Source organism: Thermothelomyces thermophilus, chromosome 7 (assembly GCF_000226095.1).
Source record: "Thermothelomyces thermophilus ATCC 42464 chromosome 7, complete sequence".
In the NCBI taxonomy this organism is placed as follows: domain Eukaryota; kingdom Fungi; phylum Ascomycota; class Sordariomycetes; order Sordariales; family Chaetomiaceae; genus Thermothelomyces; species Thermothelomyces thermophilus.
The window spans coordinates 3546210-3566563 of record NC_016478.1 but is presented as its reverse complement, the minus strand read 5'-3'; the positions used below and the strand labels follow the sequence as shown (position 1 = coordinate 3566563).

At 47.9% G+C, this 20354-nt stretch overlaps 5 protein-coding genes across 5 annotated transcripts; 1 reads left to right on the top strand and 4 right to left on the bottom strand.

Annotated features, from left to right (window-relative positions):
* Positions 1 to 481: 481 nt before the first annotated feature.
* Positions 482 to 2687, bottom strand: MYCTH_2313019 (uncharacterized protein). Its single transcript, XM_003667274.1, has 4 exons — positions 2130 to 2687; positions 1991 to 2052; positions 1521 to 1936; positions 482 to 1461 (listed from the first exon to the last, which is right to left on the bottom strand). Exons 1-4 carry the CDS (start codon positions 2307 to 2309, stop codon positions 545 to 547), a joined length of 1575 nt encoding a protein of 524 aa, XP_003667322.1. The 5' UTR covers positions 2310 to 2687; the 3' UTR covers positions 482 to 544.
* Positions 2688 to 3417: 730 nt separating this feature from the next.
* On the bottom strand, positions 3418 to 4822 carry MYCTH_112399 (carbohydrate-binding module family 1 protein). Its single transcript, XM_003667273.1, has 3 exons — positions 4650 to 4822; positions 3954 to 4592; positions 3418 to 3855 (listed from the first exon to the last, which is right to left on the bottom strand). The coding sequence occupies exons 1-3, from the start codon at positions 4792 to 4794 to the stop codon at positions 3593 to 3595; spliced, it is 1047 nt and encodes a 348-aa protein (XP_003667321.1). The 5' UTR covers positions 4795 to 4822; the 3' UTR covers positions 3418 to 3592.
* Positions 4823 to 13881: 9059 nt separating this feature from the next.
* MYCTH_96419 (uncharacterized protein) lies at positions 13882 to 15755 on the top strand (the record flags this gene model as incomplete). Its single annotated transcript, XM_003667272.1, has 7 exons — positions 13882 to 13966; positions 14469 to 14871; positions 15011 to 15029; positions 15092 to 15179; positions 15338 to 15411; positions 15474 to 15491; positions 15654 to 15755. The coding sequence occupies 7 exons, from the start codon at positions 13882 to 13884 to the stop codon at positions 15753 to 15755; spliced, it is 789 nt and encodes a 262-aa protein (XP_003667320.1).
* A 272-nt stretch (positions 15756 to 16027) lies between these two features.
* MYCTH_2313014 (uncharacterized protein) lies at positions 16028 to 17601 on the bottom strand. Its single transcript, XM_003667271.1, has 2 exons — positions 17285 to 17601; positions 16028 to 17227 (listed from the first exon to the last, which is right to left on the bottom strand). The coding sequence occupies exons 1-2, from the start codon at positions 17519 to 17521 to the stop codon at positions 16040 to 16042; spliced, it is 1425 nt and encodes a 474-aa protein (XP_003667319.1). The 5' UTR covers positions 17522 to 17601; the 3' UTR covers positions 16028 to 16039.
* Position 17602: 1 nt separating this feature from the next.
* MYCTH_2313013 (uncharacterized protein) lies at positions 17603 to 18198 on the bottom strand. The gene has a single exon (XM_003667270.1). The coding sequence runs from the start codon at positions 17761 to 17763 to the stop codon at positions 17608 to 17610; it is 156 nt and encodes a 51-aa protein (XP_003667318.1). The 5' UTR covers positions 17764 to 18198; the 3' UTR covers positions 17603 to 17607.
* Between the last annotated feature and the right edge of the window lie 2156 nt (positions 18199 to 20354).

The following is a 20354-nucleotide window of genomic DNA, read 5'->3' as shown; positions in this document are numbered from 1 at the left end:
AAGGGGGTGGTGCATCGGTACGGGCACATCTGCTTACCTAATTCAATAATTAGTAGCGTACGGAGTAATTAGCTCTAATTCATTCAATTAAATATACAGGTTTTTCAACGTGGACCACCTGCAACACCAACACGGAGAATAACAAACCACAGTGTAATACGTACTGTACATACATCTACTTCAAGAGGTCCACAATCTGATGCATCCTTTCGGCGTTCCTTCGTATGAAATCTTCGTGAATGGCCGGGTCTCTATCTCATCACTCATCACCAGATTGCTCCAGTTGGCAAGCGCCCCGTTCCAATGGCCGTTGCTCAGCATACGACCAAGAAGACAGAACCTGTATTCAAAATTTCCCCGCACTCTGATCCCAAAGACCAGCACATCCAAAACCAGAGGGAGCAACGTTGAGTACTGAGGACCCCCATTGCTAGTCCCCTATAAAACGCCATCTAATGCAACCTCGCCTCTTTTCTGTGCACAACACTCTAACGGGCCAGAAAAATGCATGCCGGCCCTGGTTTTTGTTCTCTCTATTATAGGATCAAGAACTCCGCCTCCCGTACGGCTCGAAAGGGAACAAGGCCGCCACAACCCCCAGCGCGGCAAACAGCCCGCCGCAGATGAAGATGGGCGCCGACGTCGCCGTATCTGCCTCGGTCGCAATGACGGCCGACAGGGCACCCATGACGCGGTTGCCGGCGATCGCGACACCATTGCCGGTCGCGCGGTGCGCGCTGGGCAGCACCTCGGGGGTGTAGGCAAACAGCACGCCGTAGTAGATGTTTAGGCAAAACGCGATTGCGCACGAGAAGCCGACGTTCTGGTCCTTGGTGCGCACCGCCGTGTACGCGAAGAAGAAAGCGGACGTCAGCAGCGCGCCGATAAGCATCGTGTAACGGCGGCCGAGCAGCGGGATATTGCACATCCAGGCGGCCAGGATGGGGCTGAAGATGCCGCTGATGTTGGTCAGAGTGTAGTTGCGCCACTTCTCAAAGGGCGTGACGTTGAGGTTGGCGCCCAGCGAGGCGAGGTAGCTGGGGAGAAAGGCGTAGAACAGAGGGTACACGAGGCCGATCATGATCCACGACAGCCAGAGCATGATGGTCGAGATGCTCATCTTGCGCGTGATGAAGAGACCACGGAGATGGCCGGCCATCTCGGAGAACGAAAACTTCTTGTGGGCCTCGACAGACAAAGTACCGCAGGCCTCGAGCTTCTCGAGAGTCAAGCTGCAGGGACGGTTGTACTTCTTGGCCAGGTATTCAAAGGTGTCGACCACCTGCTTGTCCTCCCGCATGCCGAGCAGGTACTTTGGCGTCTCCCTGAGCTGGACTAGCGTAAGGCGGAGGATCGACATGACCAGGACCAAAGCGCCGCTGGTGAACATGACGTATCGCCAACCCATATTGTTGGACCTGGTGCAGGTCTCCACCGAGGAGCAATTCCACTTCTCGTCGACTAACCTCCTCGCGTTAGCATACCGGCAGGCGATCGGCTCGCTCGAGCAGCGCACATACCAAGGAAACCCCAAGCGATAAAGCCCGTGATGGCCTGACCGACGCCCCACCACGCCGCCATCAACGTCACGGCCCACTGCTTATTGCCCGGCAGATACTCCAGGAAGACCGTGGTGTCCAAGACGAGGTTGCCGCCAGCGCCGAAGCCGAGAAGCGAAATGAAGAGGCCGAGCGAGGGCCAGTTCGGCATGCCGCCGGCAACAATGGTGGCGACGCAGCAGATAATCAGCGAGAAGTTGAAGGCGTGCTTGCGGCCGATAATGTCGGCCCCGAAGCCCCAAAACAGCGACCCGACAAACATGCCCGCGTAGAGAGCAATCGTCATGGCCGTCTCGTACCCGTGCTGGCCAAACTCGAGGTAGGCTTGGCCGGCAATGACGGACTGGAGCAGCATCACGAGGGAGTCAACCGCGTACCTAGGAGGTGGCTCAGTCAGCAAAACTGGCCGCTCTAGTGGGCATAGAGCTTACCCGAAACCATTGAGAAAGAACAGCTTGGTGTGGTAGGGTGTCCAACCGAGCTCGTCGATGGCCTAGAGACACAGGTCAGCCTCGAAAATCACACAAATTGGGGGGGGCTCGGGGGAGTCCCCGGAGAAGGTGAACCAACATTGTTGACCAGGCACATCTTTCTGCTCAGCGCAGGATCCTGACCATGATGCGCTAGCAAATCCCTCTCCTTGTCCGACTCCGACATGGAGTCATCATTGCTGTGCTCCGAGACATAGCCGCCGATGTCTCTCTCATCATCGGGCTGCAGACCCGGCGTGAGACTTTTTTCTGTAGACATGGTGATGTTACAGCAGTGCCTGGCGCACGTACTCTCGTGGCCAATTGACGTCTCGTGGAAACGGGCGAAGAAAGGAGGAGTCTGACGATTGTTGGGGAGCACCGGCTCGGGAATGCGAGAAGGCGGAGGAAAGAAAGAACGGTGACACCGCCAGTAGAAGAAGGGGGGGGGGCAGTTCTTCTTTCTCTCAGAAACAACGAAGAAACGCGGGAAGACAGCGAGCCGCTAGAGCCTGCATAAAATAAGTCGGAGGGAGATGAACGACGTGCGATCCAACTCCAGGAGAGTATCTTTTGTCCAAAGTCCCTTGTGATTGTTCTCTACACCATGAGGCGCAAGTGATTCGAGAGGGGTAAATTTGAGAGGAGAACCGAGAGAACGGAAAAAGAAAATCACACAGGTGGGAGATCGACAGGGTCCTCGTGGGCCATCTTATTCGATCCGGAAAGAGCGGGCAACAGCACATGGGGGGGAGGGGGAGAGGGGGGTTTCACGGTCTCAGGAACCTTTTCCCAGAAGCCGCCATGGCTGCCAACGGTGCCAACTTTTTGACGCCTCTCGGCTGCATCTGAATGAGGACAAGATCGACGAGCTGGCGTGGAGTCGATTGTGGGTTTCCAAACACCCTTCCATTGAACGTTATGCTGGGTTTTTCTGGGAGAGCCCTGCTGCTGGAAGTGGCGCGTTGGTGCTCAACTGCCATTTTGAGCTTTCAGCAGCAACTGTGACTGGCTGCCAGTGTTTGGAGGGGCACTCTTGGCGCTCGTCAGCCAAGAGGCGAAAACGTGGGGCGGGAAAGGGTGTGGGCCTGTTCAAAGTTTTACACCGAGTCAGAAGCCAAGAAACACCGCAAAGCACGGATAATCGGATCCCTTTGCTGCCCCGACCCTGGATCTGCCCCAGCCACGCAGACCTCGGTCGGAACAAGAGGCAGGCGGGATGCCTGGGATGCGGCGATCTTCGGCCCATCTTGCAAAGCTGTGTGGTCAACTTTCCCGCTGCTGCACTCGTTTCGGGTCGTATTTTGACATCGCGCAGTGAGCCCTGCGTGAGAACTTGATTCCAGATGCACCTGGGGGGCGCACTGAACAGAGTTGGACACAGCAGTGGAACAAGCGCACGTGGTGGTGACGCAGTCTATTTACCAGTTGTTTGCGGCTTGGGCTAATCGCAAATGAGCAACAAATATCGACAAGAAGCGAATAGATACATATGCAAGCTCCCCGGACTCCGATGGTGCACTCCTTTCGACAAATACCCTTCTCAGCCATACATGCATGGACTTAATAGCACTGTGAGTAGTAGTCGTTGATGAAGTTGCACTTGTAGGGCGACGCGCACGTGGTGCAGCCGGTGAAATTGATGCCCCCGCACTGCGCCCACTGCGCTGCAGTGCAACCACCGGAGCCCGCAGTGGTGGAGGTGGCAGGAGCCGAGGTGGTAGTGGCCGAGGAGGCCTTGGTGGTCGAGGTAGCAAGCGTTGTCGATGGGGGGGCCACAGTGACGCTAGTAGTGCTGTTGCCGCTGCCGCCGTCCGATGGAGCACCTATTAGTAGCGGGATGGTGTCAGCTGTTTGGTCACATTATAAATCTCCAATGACGTATTAATCAATCATGTCCCAGACCCGGCGCCATCAAACGTACCAGGGCCCGCGATGTTGGTGGTGATGCTGCCGCTCTCAATGTAAACGCCAGACCAGTAGTAATCCTCGGTGGTGTCGGGGTAGCCCGAGCGCGGAAGCTCAAGCACGCCGACGTGCCAGTCGGCGCCGTTGCTACTAGTGCTCGCGCTGATGGGGGCAACCTTCTGCGTCAGGGGGTCGCTGCCGGTCGAGTGCCAGAAGCCGACCGTGTTGGCGCTGAAGTCGATTTCGTACGCGACGTTGTGCCACACGTCGGCTTCCCAGTCGGTGCTCCACTGGGTCTGGCCGCCGACGCACCACCGCAGCAGCGAGTCGGACTCGCCCGGGGCGCCCGACAGCAGGCCGGATTTAAGCTCGGTGAAGTGGCTCTCAAAGAAGGCGATCTGGTGCTCGCGCGTGGTCGCTGGGGGGTTGGTGTTCTTGCGCATCAACGAGAAGTGGTAGTACACCTTGCCCTGGTTGATGGCGGCGCTCGTCTGCGGGATCAGCTCGGTCCGGCGCATGTTCTGACCGTTCCAGTAGGCTGTGTTGTCCAGCGTGATCTTAGCACCCTGTTTGGAGCCCGAGTCGGCCGGGTTCTTGTAATCGGGCGACAGGTTGACGTAGGCCGTCACCGAGGACGAGCCGTGGATGTACCACTCTTATGAGAACGGTCAGCTGTTGTCCGCTTCCGTTGGAGCAAGGAAGCGAAACATACGGTAAGGGCCGACCTGGTTGGCCCACGACCATTTTTCCAGGTCCTTCGAGGAGCTAAGGTCATTAAAGCGACCATCCCACAGGATGGTACCCGCCGAGGCGGACAGCGCGTTGGCAAGGATGCTGGAGAGGACCGAAAATCTCATCTTGGCCAACTGAAAACCGGTAACCTCGATGGTTGGGGGGATGTCAGGCTCAACGGCCTACGGATAGGAGACGGCTGTCGCCGTATTATTATAGGGATGCCAGCGCCAGCTCCACCGTGCTGCCTTTTATCCCGGCTTCCTGGTCGTCGTCTGGTCGAGAACCCGCTGCAGCAGGGGGAGGACGGCTGCAAAATTGCGAGAATGCGACATGGTCCGTAGCCATTTGACATGACGAGGGCACCGGGGCTTCGCACGCCCGCGAAGGCGGGCCGTTTCAAATACGGGTGCGGAGGGAGAAGGCTTCCAGTGTTGCAATCTTGCGGAAGGACCTCGAAATATGTCCCTTTTTGGTTCTGGTCCCTCTGGTTTCGCGTGAGCAATGGTGGAGCCCGGTCTGGTCTTCCTTCCGAAGCCACGGAAGTCGCGCCAATCAAACGGACAGTACACAGGGGGCGCCAAGAGATCTCTCCAGAAGCTTGTGCGGTTGTTTCGAGACTGTTGAGCCAAAGCAGCCGCAATCCAGGATTCCGAAAATAATAATCAGACTCCCGCTTCCCATACAGCCTGGTAAATTGATGCCCACGTGAAACTCGCCGATTTCCTTCTAGCGAGCCCTTTCCTGTCTGACGACGTGTATTGCACCCTCGGCTCTGCCCCTCTTGCACGAAAGTGAAAGATGGAAGGCAATGAACTGTTATTAATTAGTGAAACTTCGTTTGCTGCAGTGAGTCAGTTTCGCTCTTGGTCGACCGCGGCCCGCATAGCTCAATTTTTATTCCGTGATGAATGTCAAACGCGTCTCAGCAGCTGCTAATGTTGCATGTTGAAAAGCAGACGTCCGCCACGCGGAAAACCCCCATTAGACTCGTCTCTATTCCATCAGTGGCCTTTGTACTAAGAGAAAGGCAGCGCACTTTGGATTGAGAAAGGGTTCGATGCGTTCCGCTGGATGACGGACAAAGAAGGCGTACGACGTCACAGTTGGCACGAAAGCGACATATTATCCAGACTGCTGAATCTGGCCGGCTGTCGCACGGTAGAGCGTAATGATGCCCCCTGTGGCCTGTATGACTGATCAGGAGCTTTGGCTACTGTAGAACAAAGCAAGCAATTTGCAGCTCGCTTGATCCAGGGATTCGAGTTCACCCACAGCTTCTCTTGAAGCGGAACCGATTTCGGGGTAAAAAGGTACCATAATGAGTGATGCAGTACGTTGTCTACGGACGCGTCCATCGTATAAGGTTGGATAAGATAAGCCCTGTAGATCTGGCAAACGGGTTGGCAAATAGAGTGTTCTTTGTTCCTATCCTCTACTTATATAGAGCCAACAGGGCCAGCCAACGTAGGAAGGAGACATCGATCTTTTGAACTATTTACAACTTACCAACTTTTCTTCCATCAATTGGAGACTATCTTCCATCAAATGGTAGCGGAAACTCTGCTCTAACCATCCAAAACCATTAGCACTGGATTCGTTTCGCGTTGACGAACAGTTTAGTACCACTTTCGCGATAGTTGCGTTTAGTTTCGGCGACTTGGTAACCGAACTAGGTAATTCTGTTATAACTACCACAAAATCCCTCTGTTCCTGGCGACTTGGTAACTAGGGTAGTTATCTATCTACCTACCTCCTCTTATCTATTAACCTTATCTTTATTTAACCCTAGTAACTTGGTAACCGGTGGCTAGGTAAATCCTATATTAACCTTAGGATCCTTTCCTATAGAGGACCTTCCTAGCCCCCCTCCTTATCCTTTAAATTCCCCTTCTAAAAAGCTATTATATAAGGAACTATCTGACTTTGCTAAGAGTATACTATAAAGGCGTAATAAGATGCCTTATATACTATAAGTATAGGTATTAGATCCTAATAACTAACCTTAAGAAGAACCTTTATAAGAGCTAGAATTGCTACTCGGATTTACTAACAACTATAAGCTATATTAAGCCAAACCTAACAATTTCGGCGCTAATAAGGAAACGATAAGCTAGTTAAATAGCAAGATAGATCTTTGATTTGACTAGTTAAAGGAACGAACCGACCGCTTTTCTAATAAGACTAAAGGAGCTATCTATAAACTGTCGTAGTAGCTTGAGAAAAGTATAGTCTAGATGGATTGTAGCTTTATAAGCTACCTAAAGGGAGTCGAAGATCGACTCTATAGCTGCCTAGAGAAGGACATACAAGTAATAATAGATCTAATGTTTGACTATATTAATGATCTAGAAATATATACGTCGTAGTATAGAAATATACTTGGCCGGATAGTAATATAAATAAAGGAAATAGTTAATATGATATATAGTTAAGATAGCGAAAACGACGATCTATTACCTAGTCGTTAGTAATCTTCATTCGATCTTACTAGACTAAGTGCTATTATAGAAGAAGTCTAGTAAGTTAGTAATATTATAGAAGATATATAACGTAATAATAGTACTTTCCTTATACCCCCTAAGGGTATAGGAATTGGCTATCGTTATAGTCTTGGCTGCTCTAAATGTATATAGCTTTCACGTAGGATTCTATACTTTGTAACTAGTAGTAGTAGAGGCAGAGAACTAGATTCCTTAGGATCTAGTAATAATAATACCCTATCTAACCGTTGCTAACCTTTAGAAGACTAGAATCTAGGATACTATTATAGCGTCCTATACCTTAGTAATGGTAGTAGTGGTAACGGTAGCAGCGGTAACAGTAGTAGTAGCAACATTAGTAGCGATAATGGCAATAGACATCGTAGATATAAGTCAATATATAATACTATTATAAGTATATAGAGTTGCTTAGACTTTAAGATTAAGAGGGACGATATTAGCTAGTTTAATCCTTCTTTCCCTAACCTATATTCCTTAGGTATTATTAATGATAGTAAGAATCTAGTATTCACTAATGTCTATTATTTCACTAACTATATTAAAACCTTCCTAGAAAGCGACCCTAATAGCAGCATTAAGGTATAGATTCTATCCTTCTTCTAGACCCTTCTTAGCGGCCTAGCTATCATTTGGTAGACTAATAAGTTAAACGGCTCTATATATAGATAATTATATAAATAGAGTCTTTAAGCTATTATAGATTAACTATAGGAGCGCTTTATACCTAACGCTATAACTACTACCTACAAGTTTAATAAAGCTAGCCTATATCTAAAGGATATTACAAAGGACAAGCAAGCGCTTAGTTTCTTTGTATAGAAGATACTTCGTTAGGTATACTTAATATATATACTTAACGAACGTAATAACAACTAGTAAGGTATCATAGTTTAAGTCTAGTTAGCTATAGACCTCTATATTAAGTAGTATTTAGATCCTCCCTAATGACATTCTTCACTTAGGACCTATATATAGTATATCAAGTAGTCTCGATCTATTGTTTTAGCGGCCGCTCTTAACTACTACCCTTATCTAGAGAAGAAGATATCTACAGATAGCAAGCTAAAATACCTAAAGGCTAAAGACTACTCTTATAAGCCTATATACTATAATGCTAATAAACTATACTAATTCGACTATAGATATAACAAGTCTCTAAGATATAACTAGTATAACTATAGATTTGAACGTAACTACGGATTTGACCGTGACTACAGGTTTGATCGCGATCGTAGATTTGACCGTAACCGCGACTAGGATCGCCACGATTAGGATCGACGTAAGTAGGGTAATCGTGGCCAAAAGTAGGTCAGATTTGACAAGGACAACCACTAGCAAAAGGAGTATCGCGACCGTGCTAACTTTGCTAAAGAAGCTAGTAATAGTTCTAAGTCAGCTTAATCTAACGCGTAGTTAACCAAAAGCGCCTCTAAATCTAGAGCAGGATCTAAATCTTTAGGCAGCGACACTAGTATCGTATACCTCGTTCTAGATTTATAGCTTATCTACTATAAGTATTACAAGTCCTTTAGCTTATAAATCGAACTACGTACCTACGTCAAGCGATACCATAGAACTAGCCCTCTTCCTTCTATCTATAACTACAAAGCTAATCTTATAGATCTAGCTTACCATACCTATAGTTTCTATAATACTACTCTAGAATCGCGAAATGCTCTCTTCCGGCACTTGAAATCCTATAAGGACGTAAAAGCTAGTAACATTCGCCGCCTAGCAATCCCTTTAACTTTAAACGATACGCTAGATCTGCCTACTTTGCCGTTAGAAAATGTATATTAAGCTATAGACGTGCTAACCATAGGCATTTTGGCAAAAGCGTACCAGGTCAAGGACGTACCTCCTAGGTATACGCTTAACTGCTATGGTTTACTATTAGGATATACCTATCTATGTGTTAGGGTATACTACGAACCTATAGATTGTAAAGCTGTAGAAGTGTGCCTAGATCCTAGCGCTAGCTGCTCCCTTATCGACCGAATATTTCTATGGTAATTAAACTACTAGATCGAACGATATAAAGGCAAAGTCAAGGGCGTAGGAAATGCTATATTAAGCCTTAACGAATAGGCGTCCTTTGATATCTATTTGCTAGGTATAGAAAATAATACTCCTACCTTGGCTAAGTTTACCTATATAGTGTAGGTTATCGACTCTCTAGTGCCGAATCTGTTAATAGGTAACGAATTCCTAGATTTGTATGATGTAAATATTGACTACTAAAGTAAGGAAGTTAAATTACAGCTATTTAACTTCCGTTTTCCTTTTTCTATATATATATACTCTATACCCTATATATAGAAGGTCAAAACTACTTATAAAATCACTCTCCTACCTAACTAATAGGCAATAGTACCTATCAAGTATAAGCCTCTTCTAATAGGTCGCGCCTTTATATTTAACTTAGCTTATATAGCTATCTATAACTTCGTTATAGATACGAAGACCCTAAAGGTAGTACCTGTCGAAAATACTATGTAGGGAACGTTACGTATCCTAAAGAGGCACCCTGTCGGAAGGATCGAAGAAATGGAAAATAGTAGCTACTTCGCCTGTTCGTAGAATACTGCTTTTTACACGGCAGCGATTATAACTGCTACTTTAATAATAGCTACGCCTATAGTAGTAAACGACGTTAACCCTATATTAGTAGTCGCTAATTTATACGACGTTATACCGGTTAACGCTTCCTTTAATTTGAACTACTATTCGAACGTAATCCTTGAAGGCAGTTACGTCCCTATAAAGCTACCTATAGCTATAGCCTTATTTGTAGCTACTAGCAATATAAAGGTCGTTAACGACGCTAATTTAGACATACCTATTAGTAACTTCGTCTTTTAACTTACCTAGCAATCTTAACCTTTTCTACTATAGGATATTTCGCTAGAAGCGATCCTAAGAGCTAACAAAGTTCCTAGCAAAACGAAACGCAAGCCACGTATACCTAAGAAGTATTCCACCCTAGGATTAAAGATATTAGGGTCCCTACCTAAGGTCGTTACAGACAACGGCGTCTATATATACACTGGCAATACAAAACTGGCTAAGAAGTTTGCCGACTTGGTTAACGGATTCCTATAACTCTAGAACGATGCTAGTCTAATCGATATTCTATGGAACAAATAGATAAAAGTGCCACTTATAGAAGGCTAGTAACACTAGAAAGTACGCTCTCGTACGTACCTGTTAAGCCAGAGGGATAGAGAAGTCCTAGATAAGACCTTTGACGCCCTCTATTAATAGAGCAAATTACGGTTCGCGAAAGACGCTACGCCTTTTGCCCATCCTGTTTTCGTGGTCTGGTATACCGTCAAGGGTATCGCTAAGGGTCGCGTCGTCATCGATCTATATAGTCTAAATAAGGTTACCGTTCCTAATAACTACCTACTACTACTATAATTAGAAATTATCGTGGCTCTATATAGAAAGAAGTTTATTATAGTAATTGACGTAACGTCGTTTTTCTACTAATTTAGCGTATATCCTCTATATTAAGATAGGTTTATACTAATTAGCCTCTATAGTCTAGAATAACCGACTATAGCATTTATAGAATACTATAATTCGCCTGTATATATATAACGGTTTATAGATTAGTTGTTATAACTATATTCCTCTTACTGTCGTACGTTTATCGACGATATTATTATCTTCTTAGATATAGCTAAAGATTACGTACGGCATTTAAAGACTATCTTTAACCTATTCTAGAAGAAGAATATTACTATCTTACCTAGAAAATCATATATTAGCTACCTAAATATAGAACTACTTAGCTTTTATATAGATAGTCTTGGCCTTACTAATATAGATTAGCATATTAAAGCGTTTAAGTAGTTGTCCTTTCTATATATATTAAAGGCGCTGGAATAGTACTTAGGCGTTATTAGCTTTCTATAATACTTGATTCTATACTATACAAAGATTGCCAAGCCGCTCTAGAAACGTAAGACTAACCTGCTTATATATAGCCGAAAAACTAGCGAACTAGAAGTCGGAAATCGTACTAGAAGGATAGGCTATTATAGCTATACCTCCTTCGAGCTAACCAAATAGAAAAAGGCGTCCTTTGCCGCCCTATAGGAGGCCATTTATCACGAAAACCCGGTAATCCTCTACCATTTCAATCCTGATAAGCAGCTATATATTTAATTCGACGGCTGTTTAGAACGTAGATTTAGCGTTATAGTCTTCTATACTCGTGACGGATATGACTAGCGCCTAGGCAACCCTATCCTAGCTAACCAGGTGCTACCTATTATATTCCTAAGCCGCTTGTTAACGAAGGCTAAGATACAATACAGACCCTCTAAACAAGAAGTTGCCTATCTAGTCTAGGTAATTTGTAAACTATATACAATAGTCTATTCGGCATATATACTAGTCATTGTTCTAACTAACCACGCTGCTATATATAGTATTATAGAACAAACCAACCTAGATATAAGTTTAACTAACTATGCTAACCGTCGCCTAATGTCACGGAAATATGCATGCAGATACCGCCTAGGCCAACGGCACAGACAGACCAATCAACCGAAGAAACGGAAGGACCAATCACAACATGGGAAGCATTATGATCACTATGTTCACCAGTGATCAGGGTAATCACCACCATACGCTCACTCACGATCACCGTGATCAGGAGTGATCACCAGGGTTATATATACATGTAGATAGTCACTCGTTATAGTGGACTCTAGGAGTTCACCAGTGATAGCAACCTAACCCACAATCACCGGTACTTATACCAAGCATTACTAACCATTGTAGGAGATAACTCTAGTGTTGTTGTGAACCCTTTGGCTTTACCGAATCCCTTAGATGACCTGTACGCTTGTCCCGCTTAATTTACCTCCGTCTGAACCCTTTCAGAAGAAGTCTGAGCTGGGTTCGTCACACCTAATTAACGTATCTATCTACTTATTATAGTATGACCTCAAAGTCTACTACCTGCCTAGAAGACTTAACTTTGTACTAGATGCCTTAAGCAGATTAAGCGCCTTAGGGGACCCTAAACCTTCTAAACGACTAGATAGATTAGCTATACTTAACGACGTTTAGTTTGCCTTTGCTAAGGTATAGATAGAACCTAAACTCAAGGCAAGGTTCGTTAACGGCTATAAGACAGATACCAAGTACGCCTCTATTATTAAGGACCTTATTAAAAATAAGCGTATAGATAGGATAGTTAACGATAAGGGCATTACTATTTTCTCGCGCTATAGGCTACCGTTCGTCCTAATTGACGAGCTTCTCTACTACATTTACCTAGACGGTATACACGTACTATACGTTCCGTCGAGCTTTATATAATACATCCTAAGCTTGGCCTACAATAAGAAGTATCACTTCGGAACTAATAGGATGATATACGACTTGCGTAGTATTACGATCGATAGAAAAACCAGGTATATATAAGACTATATAAAGCACTACCCTGTCTATTAAGTTAACACTACCGATCGTAATCTTCCTATAGGCGACTACTAGCTAATTCGCCTATCTGATACGCTACTAATACAAGTAATCGCTATTGACTTTATAGCAGCTTTACTATTAGTTCTATCGGCTAGAACGCTATAGCATTTAAATAGGTACGATAAGTTCGATTTGATAATAACCGTATCTTATAAGTCGTCTAAACGAACGCTACTTATACCCAGCTACTCTAACTATACCACTATAGACTAGGGCTATATATTAATACAACAACTGCTCCTATCTAACTAGGGAGTACTAACCGCCGTTATATCTAACCGTAACTATAAATTCACATCCAAGTTATAGACTAGTATATAGAAAGCGTTAGGCACAAAGCTATTAATAATTACTATATACTACCCTTAGGGAGACGGTCTTATAAAGCGAAAGAACTAGACGGTAGAAATCGCTTTATACTTCTTTATCTATAAGAAACTAGATGACAATTAGACTACTATACTTCTATAGCTCTAGTGGCATTTAAATAGCACATACACCGCCTCTATTAGTATATCTCTATACGAGCTGCTATACGGTTTCAAACCAGCCAGACCACTAGAAACGCTAATAGCACTATCGTCAAAAATGGCATAGGATATCCTAGTTCTATACGAATATCTACACCAAGACGCCTAGATGGTAATAGACTTTGTAGCGGCCTACGCCAAACGCGGATACGACGCTAGCCACCGTGACATCAAGTTCAAGCTAGTCGACCGAGTATATCTATGCCTTTACCACGGTTACCACTTACCTAGATAGCCGTCGTACAAACTATCCTAGTAACGCGTAGGTCCTTTTAAAGTCGTTAAATGCGTTAGCCGCCTAGCTTACCATCTTCGTCTACTACCGAATATAGACATCTATCCTATAATATTAGTAGTATACTTATCGCCTATACCCCTAGGTACCGACCTATACGACCGTGCTATACCGCCTCCTAACCCTATTAAGGATAGCTATACCGATAGTGGTTTAGAATCTAGAGACAAGTACAAACTTAAGCGTATCTAGAACTATAAACTTATATATAGTAAGTATAAGTATCTAGTTAAATAAAAAGGACTTGGCTATAAATATAACGTCTAGAAAACCGACTTCTAACTACACTATATACACAAGATAGTTAACGAATACTAGGCATGTTAAGGAGGTCAACCTATAACGGCTCAAGCCACGCCAACCACTCCTGTAAAGAAGACTATGACTAGTAAACGCCTACGTAGATGCCCTTACAAGAAGGCATCAAAGACTCCTCCGAAGGGAGACGTAGACGGAAGACGCCAAGGTAGAGCCATAGGTAGCCAAGAGGAAGACATATAGGATACTATAATAATAGGATAACGCTACTACTTTCTGTTACAATATTGCTATAGAAAGAAAGCGCGTTTGAAAGCTATTTGGAGCTATAGTATAGGCACTGCGTTTTTCCTTCTGGGCGGGGGACTTGATGTAGTACGTTGTCTACGGACGCGTCTATCGTGTAAGGTTGGATAAGATAAGCCCTGTGGATCTGGCAAACGGGTTGGCAAACGGAGTGTTCTTTGTTCCTATCCTCTACTTATATAGAGCCAACAGGGCCAGCCAACGTAGGAAGGAGACATCGATCTTTTGAACTATTTACAACTTACCAACTTTTCTTCCATCAATTGGAGACTATCTTCTATCAATGAGCCACCAAGTGATTTCAAACTTGTCAGAATATAAGGTTTAATTGCTGGACCAGCAATTGTGGCGTCGCTTTTGTGTTTCATAAAAAGTGTTATCACTACCACTTTCTATACAACAAGGTCTTCCTACCGCCGAGGCACAACTTCGACGACTTGAGACTGCGAGGACTGCCTACCGAGACAGGGAAGTCGATGTCGACGCTATGAAACGATACCTGGCTGATCTGCTCGAATTTGAAGTCATTTGGATGAATCTTGACCGCCCTGTCATCCGTTATTTCACTGCGACTGTTGAGGCCCGGCGCATTGAATGGGAACTCTGGCTGGAAGGACTGGAGAAGGCAGGCACGAATACCTGGCAGAAGGCGGTCAACGTCAGCCGCATCACTGGCGCCGCCCCTATCAACGGGCTTATCCGCAGGCTGCAATGCACGGATGCCCTGCTTAATACGCTCTTCCGAGCCCTGAAAGGGCCAGGAGCAGAGAATCGGTCACAATTCTCGACCGAATATGCCGACACATTGTAAGTGTTGCTCCTGATTGGCCTTAAGCAAACTCTAACAAACCAGAGCTCAATTTTAATGATTCAATTTTCCAGCTTCTAATGGAGTTATTTGAGTCCCAACACTACTAGAGTATGCCCTTAGATCATAGATAAGTAGGCTATTGGTGCCTACCTATGTGAGCCGTGCATCTAATGCGGACAAAATAGGGGTGTAAACTAAGTACCTTATCTTACCTAGAATGCTAGGAGTAGTACAAAAGATGGCTCAAACATGTGGCATGTGCTGGTTACAGCTAGCAGTGGTTGGCCGGGAATAAGGTACTCAGGTCTGTTTGAATCGCGTTGGGACGGCAGCTGCCGTCCTGCTTTGCTGCCCCTCTTAGTTGTTCCTGCCCGTCTAAGCTCCGTCTAGGCTCAACTGCGTAATCACTCCTTCCATAAATGGGAACACTTGAAGGAACACGAAGTACTTACGGGGCTCTAGAGGACTCAGAGCACAGGAAGAAAGAGGGACTATACTCTCAGGGTTCCTTGGAACACTATAACAGAGATAGTCTTGTGAGTTCAATTGGAACGAGAAATGCCGTGTATGTACTCCTCAAGTTGAAAAAGCCTCACAGGTTTTTACATATCCCTTGGTATGTTACTCGATGCATGATGTTGCAAACTTTACCAACTCTACAATTTGTACATGGTTCAGAAGGCTCACCCATTCGTTTCCTGTCAGTAATTCAAATTCCTCTGTCCGATGAGATACTCGATACTAGAAAACACGCTATTAGATCACTTTATTTCTCCAGGATTGGAGTGAGGATAAGTCACTCCTATTCGCTCAGGAGCTGAATGTGTTTCACATGAAGAAACGTAGCAACACTAGACGTTGGATGATGGAACATAAGTGAACATGAAGAGTAAAAGTATAGCTCCCTTGATGGAGATCGTCAAACGATGATTACCTTAAGCCTTGAGGCATTGAGCATACTTATTAAGGAACAAACGGTCGAGCGATTCAATCTATATTCCCTTCTCTGCACCGCACGTTCTATATGCGAACTTTATTTGTACAATACCAACGCCGACAAGCCCATGCCAAATCGCTAAAAGACAAGAATTCCCAATCCAAAAAAAAACAAGTTCGGCCGTTATTCTAAGCCTTTCTTGACACCATGCTGTCACTGCCGCTTGGCTACCACAGCTTGACCTTCTGCATGCTGCCCTCCTCGCTCAGCGCCTTGTGCATGTCGAAGGCGTTCCACAGCAGGTGGGGCTCGTGGCCCATGCCCTTGCGCAGGCACTCGCTCTCGGCCTTCTCGAAGTAGGCCTTGAGGATGGGGCGGTAGACCTCGTGGGCACACTTGTCAATGATGACGCGGGCGCGCTCGCGGGGGCTGAGGCCACGGACGTCGGCCAGGCCGTTCTCGGTGACGATGATGTCGAGGTCGTGCTCGGTCTGGTCGACGTGGGTGCACATGGGCACGATGCAGCTGACGCCGTGCGGGTCCGTCTTGGAGGGGCGGGTCGAGGGCGTGTGCATGATGCTGTACTTGGCGTTGCGCAGGAAGTCGGCGGAGCCGCCCAGGCCGTTGAGCATGCGGCTGCCCATGACGCAGGTCGAGTTGGCGTGGGCGTAGATGTCGACCTCGACGGGCGTGTTCATGCCGATGACGCCGAGGCGGCGGATGATCTCGGGCGAGTTGGACACCTGCTGCGAACGCAGCAGCAGCTTGTTCTCGTAGGACTCCCAGTTCTTGTAGAAGCGCTCGAAGCCGGACGGGGAAAAGCGCACCGAAGTGGCCGTGGCGAAGTCGAGGCGGCCCGAGTCGAACAGGTCGAGGAAGGTGTCCTGGATGACCTCGGTCCACACCTTGAGATTGCGGAAGTTGGAATTATCCAGGCCACCAATGACGGCGTTGGCAATGTTTCCGATGCCAGACTGCAGCGGTAGCAAGCTGGGAGGCAGGCGACCGTGCTTGACTTCGTGCTCAAAGAACTCGATGAGGTGGCCGGCAATCTTCTGCGAGACCTCGTCCGCCGGGGAATTGGGGAGGGTCTGGTCCTTGTAATCCGACTCAAGGATACCGACGACCTTCTCGGGGTCGATTGGGATCGAGTTGGAGCCGATGCGGTCCTCGACGTTGGTAATAAGGTATGGCTTCCGGCGTGGCGGCAAGTCGGTCATGGTAATGTCATGTAGGCCGTCGAAGCTGGGCAGAGCCGTGTTGACTTCGATAATGATCTTTTCGGCGAGCTGGAGAAGCTCGGGCGTGGCACCGACAGAGGCGCCTGGAACGATGCTGCCATCCTCCTTGATCTCGGTCGCCTCCACCACGGCCACGTCGATCTTGTTGCTCATCCTGTCCTTGGTGTAAAACCCCTGCGACTCCGGTTACCACGCTGCCGTGCTCGCCGGCGCTGTAGAAGAAGCGCTTACATATACGAGGTCGACGGGAAACATGCTCAGATGCTTGTCGAAGAACTTGATGCGGCCTTCGTTGATGCCCTTGGCGATGTTCTTGCCAACTTGATGGGGGCTGCGCCTCTCGATCATGTCGAGAGCCGCCCAGCGGTTCTCGGTCTCTGCGCCCGATGAGGCACCCACGAACAGGGTGTAGCGTAGCTTGCCCTGGAGGTTATTCTTCTCGACATGGTCCGCAAGGAAGGTGGGCATTTTCCTGGAGAGGAGCGAGCGGGCGGTTAGTAATCGACTCGAGACCCCAATCGAATCCTGTGGCTTCGCCGTCACAGGCGAATGTCTTACTTTGGATAACCAACGCCAGTGAACCCGGACCAGCCGATGTAGGCGCCGTTAGGGAAGTGTTGGAGCAGGTCTTGAGGCTGGCACAGCTTCTTCAGCATCGAGGGGCGCTTGATGCGCGACTTGAGAGCCGCCGAGGCCATTGAAGACGCCATTTCCGAGTCTCCGGGCTGTTCGAGACGAGAAGCGCTTGGGGGGAGGAGCGGGACGGAGAGATGTTGAAAGAGGAGCAGATAGGCGACGTCCTGGTAACCGCTGGTGCAACTCGAGAGGGAAGAGAGGAGAGAGTGGTCAAGGTGTTTTGCAGAAGAGAGTCCGGGGTTCCGGGTGGCAGCTGGGCCGGTTTAATAAATTGCCCCAGGTCGAGATGGGGAGATAGAAAATGCAGGCGATCCCGGATGCCGGGTTGTCTCCATCATTCCCCAGTCAGGCTTCCATCTCGCAGAAACTACCCCCCTTCCCCCCCATAAAGAACCCGTAACTCAGTCTCGCATGGACAAAAAACGGTGACGGGGAAAAGCTGTTCACTCTCAGGCAGAAGATGCATCCTGAAAACATACATCTCTTATGTCAAACTTCTTGAAAGCTTAGCCTGTGTCCCTTAATGCTATATACATTCGCGCTTCGAGAGATGCTGGGAAAGAATCACTGGTGCGAAGCCGGTGATGTCACAAAGGGTGACTTACCCAAAATCGTCCAATCAGAATCCCAATTGCGAGGCGGCAGCCCTGCAACCCTCAGGGCACGGCCCAAGTCTGGCCTCCAGAGACCCACCGGAGCACTGCATCGAAGCTCCGTTCAACCGCGCCGAAGCCATTAAGCTCGGCTATGGCGCTGTGCTGTGGGTCTCCCGCTCGCCATTTCGCCGAAGCGCGAATCTCGAGACATCTCCGCGAGCTGTCTACGTGCATCAACTCAGTACAGAGATTCGATGGAATCTGTCAGGGTTCATTGGGATGCTCTGTCGTGACTATTTCGGGGGAAGACGCCCTCGCGAAGACCTCAGCGGTCGAGCTCAACGGGGGAACGAGATGGGAATCGTGAGCACAAGACGGATCGTTACCGACACCAAGGAGCTAAAACGCGGCCTTCATGTAACACAACCGCGCCGATTATGAAGATGCCGCAGTCGGAGTTAACGGCCAACGCAGTAGTGACTCCTGTCGCAACGCGAGAGAGCCAGCCGGAGTCGTTCCAGTCGAGCGGCGCCCGGCCCGCGGGGGGCTCCACATTGCCGGGCCGAGCGGCACAAGCGGGCGGGAAAGGAGCGCAGCTCCGTATGGGGAAAGAAGGGGAATCCGCTTAGTCTTCCGGTCCGGCAACAAGGGGTCGGTTTCCTGTACGTCCGTTTTGTGGTCTCGGCACGCACTACTCGGCATGCCAGTGCGTGCCTTATGAATGGCGTGTTCCCCCGCTAATGTCCGGTTCAAGCCGGGCCAAGCCCGGCCAGCTTATGATCGAATACCACGGGAAGCATGAGCAAGCTAGGATTTAAAGAAATCGGGTTCGAGGTTGAATGAAGCAACTGACAAAATTAAAGAAAACAATTTGACATCCTTGTGAACATTTCTAACATCTACATCGAGAATGTTGTCGCTGATATGTTAAACGAGAACAAGAGCAATGGTTAACGGAGCAGCACACTTACTTTTTCATGGGCAAAATGATCCCAACATCTCCGCTAATATCCTTTATAACACACTTGTGGGGGGCCTCCGGTAAGGTCCTGGCTGTCCAACGACAAACGAGGGAGGAAACCGGCAGCTTGGTAAGAGCAAGCAGGCGAGACGAGGGAGCCAGGGAAACATCAAGGTAACATCAGCCCCACCTCAACGACGAGGTCAACGGACTCTGGCAGTTTCCTATCATGTACTGCTAGTAGTTAGCGTACAGGTCGCGTACTGTATGTACATGCACGGGCTCTTGTTGCTTCAAACTACCTGAACCACTGCGCAGGGCCGAGATGTAACCTCGCCCTTTCGTAGCAGCTCATTCAGGTGAGGCGGCGATACAAGTACGCTATAGCACTGCATAGTGTGCACCACCAAAACATTGATACCCGGCATCTTGTTAATGATGGGCGACACGGTGTACGTACGGATTACATGCCTTCCTTTCCCCTGGGTCAGGCTGTGCCGCGGGATCTTGGATTGGATGGAATCTCACAGCAGGCGCTCCCTCAGCGGACCGAAGCAGATCAATTCTGCTGACAGCATCTGGGGATGATCCCTCTCGTATTTGTAGCATCTATCCGAGGCGTGACAAAACACCAGTTGATGACTGCTTTTCGGTTTGCTCACCAGCCGTAAATGAACATCCTTGGTAGTGTATGTGCGCAAGTGCAGTAACACGACGCGGTAGTGGCGAGCAATCTAAGACCTGAAGCTCGCGGCCGACCTGGGAGCCAGGTGCCATGCGCGCGGGCCCAGAAGATCGCTGTAAACCGAATTGGAGAGTGTTCCATTCTCACATGACCTTTCCAGATCGCTGGAACTTGAGGGCCCGTGTAACATTCTCATCATTATCTACCAATGCCCGTGTTCTCTATCGCTGAGAAGAGGTCCGCAAGAGCGAGCGATAGATCGATTGTTTGGTTGCAAGGGACTTTGTGGTGGCACCCTCCCACTGGAACCCAGGAAACGTTACATGACGAAAAGAGGGGGGCACGTGCCGGCCTCCAGCCAGCCCAAAGCCTCCTGAATCGTTGTGGACACGTCCCCGCACCAGCTCTGCCCAAGCTTAGTGT

Coding starts and splice junctions, on each gene's coding strand:
- MYCTH_112399 (XM_003667273.1), bottom strand. CDS start 4,794: ATGAGATTTTCGGTCCTCTCCAGCATCCTTGCCAACGCGCTGTCCGCC. Junction 4,593..4,649: donor CAACCAGGTCGGCCCTTACC/GTATGTTTCGCT, acceptor CGTTCTCATAAG/AGTGGTACATCCACGGCTCG. Junction 3,856..3,953: donor CACCAACATCGCGGGCCCTG/GTACGTTTGATG, acceptor CGCTACTAATAG/GTGCTCCATCGGACGGCGGC.
- MYCTH_2313013 (XM_003667270.1), bottom strand. CDS start 17,763: ATGGCGTCTTCAATGGCCTCGGCGGCTCTCAAGTCGCGCATCAAGCGC.
- MYCTH_2313019 (XM_003667274.1), bottom strand. CDS start 2,309: ATGTCTACAGAAAAAAGTCTCACGCCGGGTCTGCAGCCCGATGATGAG. Junction 2,053..2,129: donor AGATGTGCCTGGTCAACAAT/GTTGGTTCACCT, acceptor CTGTGTCTCTAG/GCCATCGACGAGCTCGGTTG. Junction 1,462..1,520: donor TATCGCTTGGGGTTTCCTTG/GTATGTGCGCTG, acceptor CGAGGAGGTTAG/TCGACGAGAAGTGGAATTGC.
- MYCTH_2313014 (XM_003667271.1), bottom strand. CDS start 17,521: ATGCCCACCTTCCTTGCGGACCATGTCGAGAAGAATAACCTCCAGGGC. Junction 17,228..17,284: donor TTCCCGTCGACCTCGTATAT/GTAAGCGCTTCT, acceptor CCGGAGTCGCAG/GGGTTTTACACCAAGGACAG.